The sequence below is a fragment of the Piliocolobus tephrosceles genome, unplaced genomic scaffold (assembly GCF_002776525.5).
Source record: "Piliocolobus tephrosceles isolate RC106 unplaced genomic scaffold, ASM277652v3 unscaffolded_34934, whole genome shotgun sequence".
Taxonomy (NCBI): Eukaryota; Metazoa; Chordata; class Mammalia; order Primates; family Cercopithecidae; genus Piliocolobus; species Piliocolobus tephrosceles.
The window spans coordinates 1-1,806 of NW_022318681.1; the positions used below are offsets into that span (position 1 = coordinate 1).

At 36.9% G+C, this 1,806-nt stretch overlaps 1 protein-coding gene across 1 annotated transcript; it reads right to left on the bottom strand.

Moving 5' to 3' along the window:
• Window positions 1-234: 234 nt before the first annotated feature.
• On the bottom strand, window positions 235-1,735 carry LOC113222782 (RNA-binding protein 25-like; the record flags this gene model as incomplete). Its single annotated transcript, XM_026452397.1, has 3 exons — window positions 235-414; window positions 764-1,038; window positions 1,411-1,735. Coding segments are annotated over 3 exons (765 nt in total), but the record flags the coding sequence as incomplete, so codon positions are not given.
• Window positions 1,736-1,806: the final 71 nt, after the last annotated feature.

Genomic DNA, 1,806 nt, shown 5'->3' on the forward strand with positions numbered 1-1,806 from the left:
AAGTGTGGTGGTGCGAGACTGTAATCCTAGCTACTCAGGAAGCTGAGACAGGAGAATCGCTTGAACCTGGGAGGTGGAGGTTGTAGTGAGCCTACAGAGAAGGGTTCATTAAAACAAACATAAATCTGTATCCACTGCAGTGAATAATGAAACACACCAAAAATAAAAATAACTTTTAAAAAGCAGATATAAATCACTTAATTGAACCTAAACCATCATGCAACTTGACTCTGTAAAATTTCTGCTCTTTTAAAAAGTGTCTAATATTTTAATATATAAAATAAAAGCTGGCATGGAAGAGAATAGAAGACTAACCTTAGAACAAACAAAATCAACTAATGTAGCTTCCTCTTCACCTATATATTCTATGATTTTCTTATTAATCCATGGTCTAATTCGACGTTCCATCAGTATCTGCAAAACAAAGCATGGTTACTGAATTAAAGAAGTGTAACTTGCGATCATAGTTATTAAAGCTTCATGATTTTTCCTGAGACTAAAATATAATGTTAATTCACAAGTTGAACTAAGACAGATATGTATCAAGATACAATCATCTGCTTTTAGTAAGTCTTCAAGTACCACCAAAAATTTTTCCATTATTACTAATTTCTTGACTATGGCATTGAGTTGGTGTCAAGATGATCATCCCTACTTATTTGTCATTAATAGAATCAAACGAGGTTTTTTTTTCTTCAAATGAATTTTTATGGCATATTCCAACTGTTCCCAATAACATGATGAAATATAATTTCCTACTCACAGAATCCACAATAGACCAATCCAGGGGATAAGCGAAGAGCTCAGGTTTGGCTGTAGGGATTTTCTCAATGAGACTCTTAATGTGTTTACGCTTTTCTTCAGTGTTTACAGTGCCTTTGGCTGCATTTTTATCATCTTCACCATAATCCAAGGGAACCAGTTTCCTTTTTCGGGGTACGTCATCACTGTCTTCATCCTCAAATTTGTTAAAGACACTATCTACAGGCAGTTTCTTTCTCTTCACAGAATTAGGCTGACCAGGACTATTGGAAGCACCTACAGTAAAAACACTCTCTTAGCATGATGACTTAATTTCCAAGTGTTTCATTTTACAACCCACCATCCCTCAAAAACAATGCAAAATATACTTCCACAAATCTTAGAGAAAGATCCCAACTGTAAAAAATAACTCACTACTCACAAGTGCTAGAAAATTAAACTTTTCACTTCTTCTCAGAACTCGAGGCAGCTGCAGATATAGGAGCACTAGTAAAACTATGAAAACAATCGTGAGCTAGAAAGGCATTTTTTAGTAATCTTCTATCTACCTAACCAAGCACAAATACATATTTTTTTCCTTAAGGCACAATACACGTATTTGCAGGGGTGAAGGGAAGAAAATAAAGAAGGAAGGAAATGCTAACGTACCCAGTTTAAGACTTAGTCCTATTTTTGGCCTATGCTCCTCAGGTTGTTGTTGATCCGGTGAGTTTTCATGAGGAATAATAATACCACAGGGAGACTCATCCCCAGGAGTGTTAGGTGTTGCATTGCCACTGGCAGAAGAAACAGACGGAGCAGAGCTGATGGGCCTCAGAGTAGGTTTCAGACAAGGCTTTTGCTCTGGCTCCTCTTCCTCTTCCATGGGTTCTTCTCGTTTTTCTTCTTTTTCTTGCTTTTCTTCTTCCTCTTCTTCTGATTCTGGCTCTTGCTTTATTTGTGGCTGCCTGCGCCTCTCGGCCTCTTGTTCCATCTAAAACCAAAACAATAATCTGATTAACTACAACTCTACACCATTCAACTTGATTTTTGTTTTACGTTATC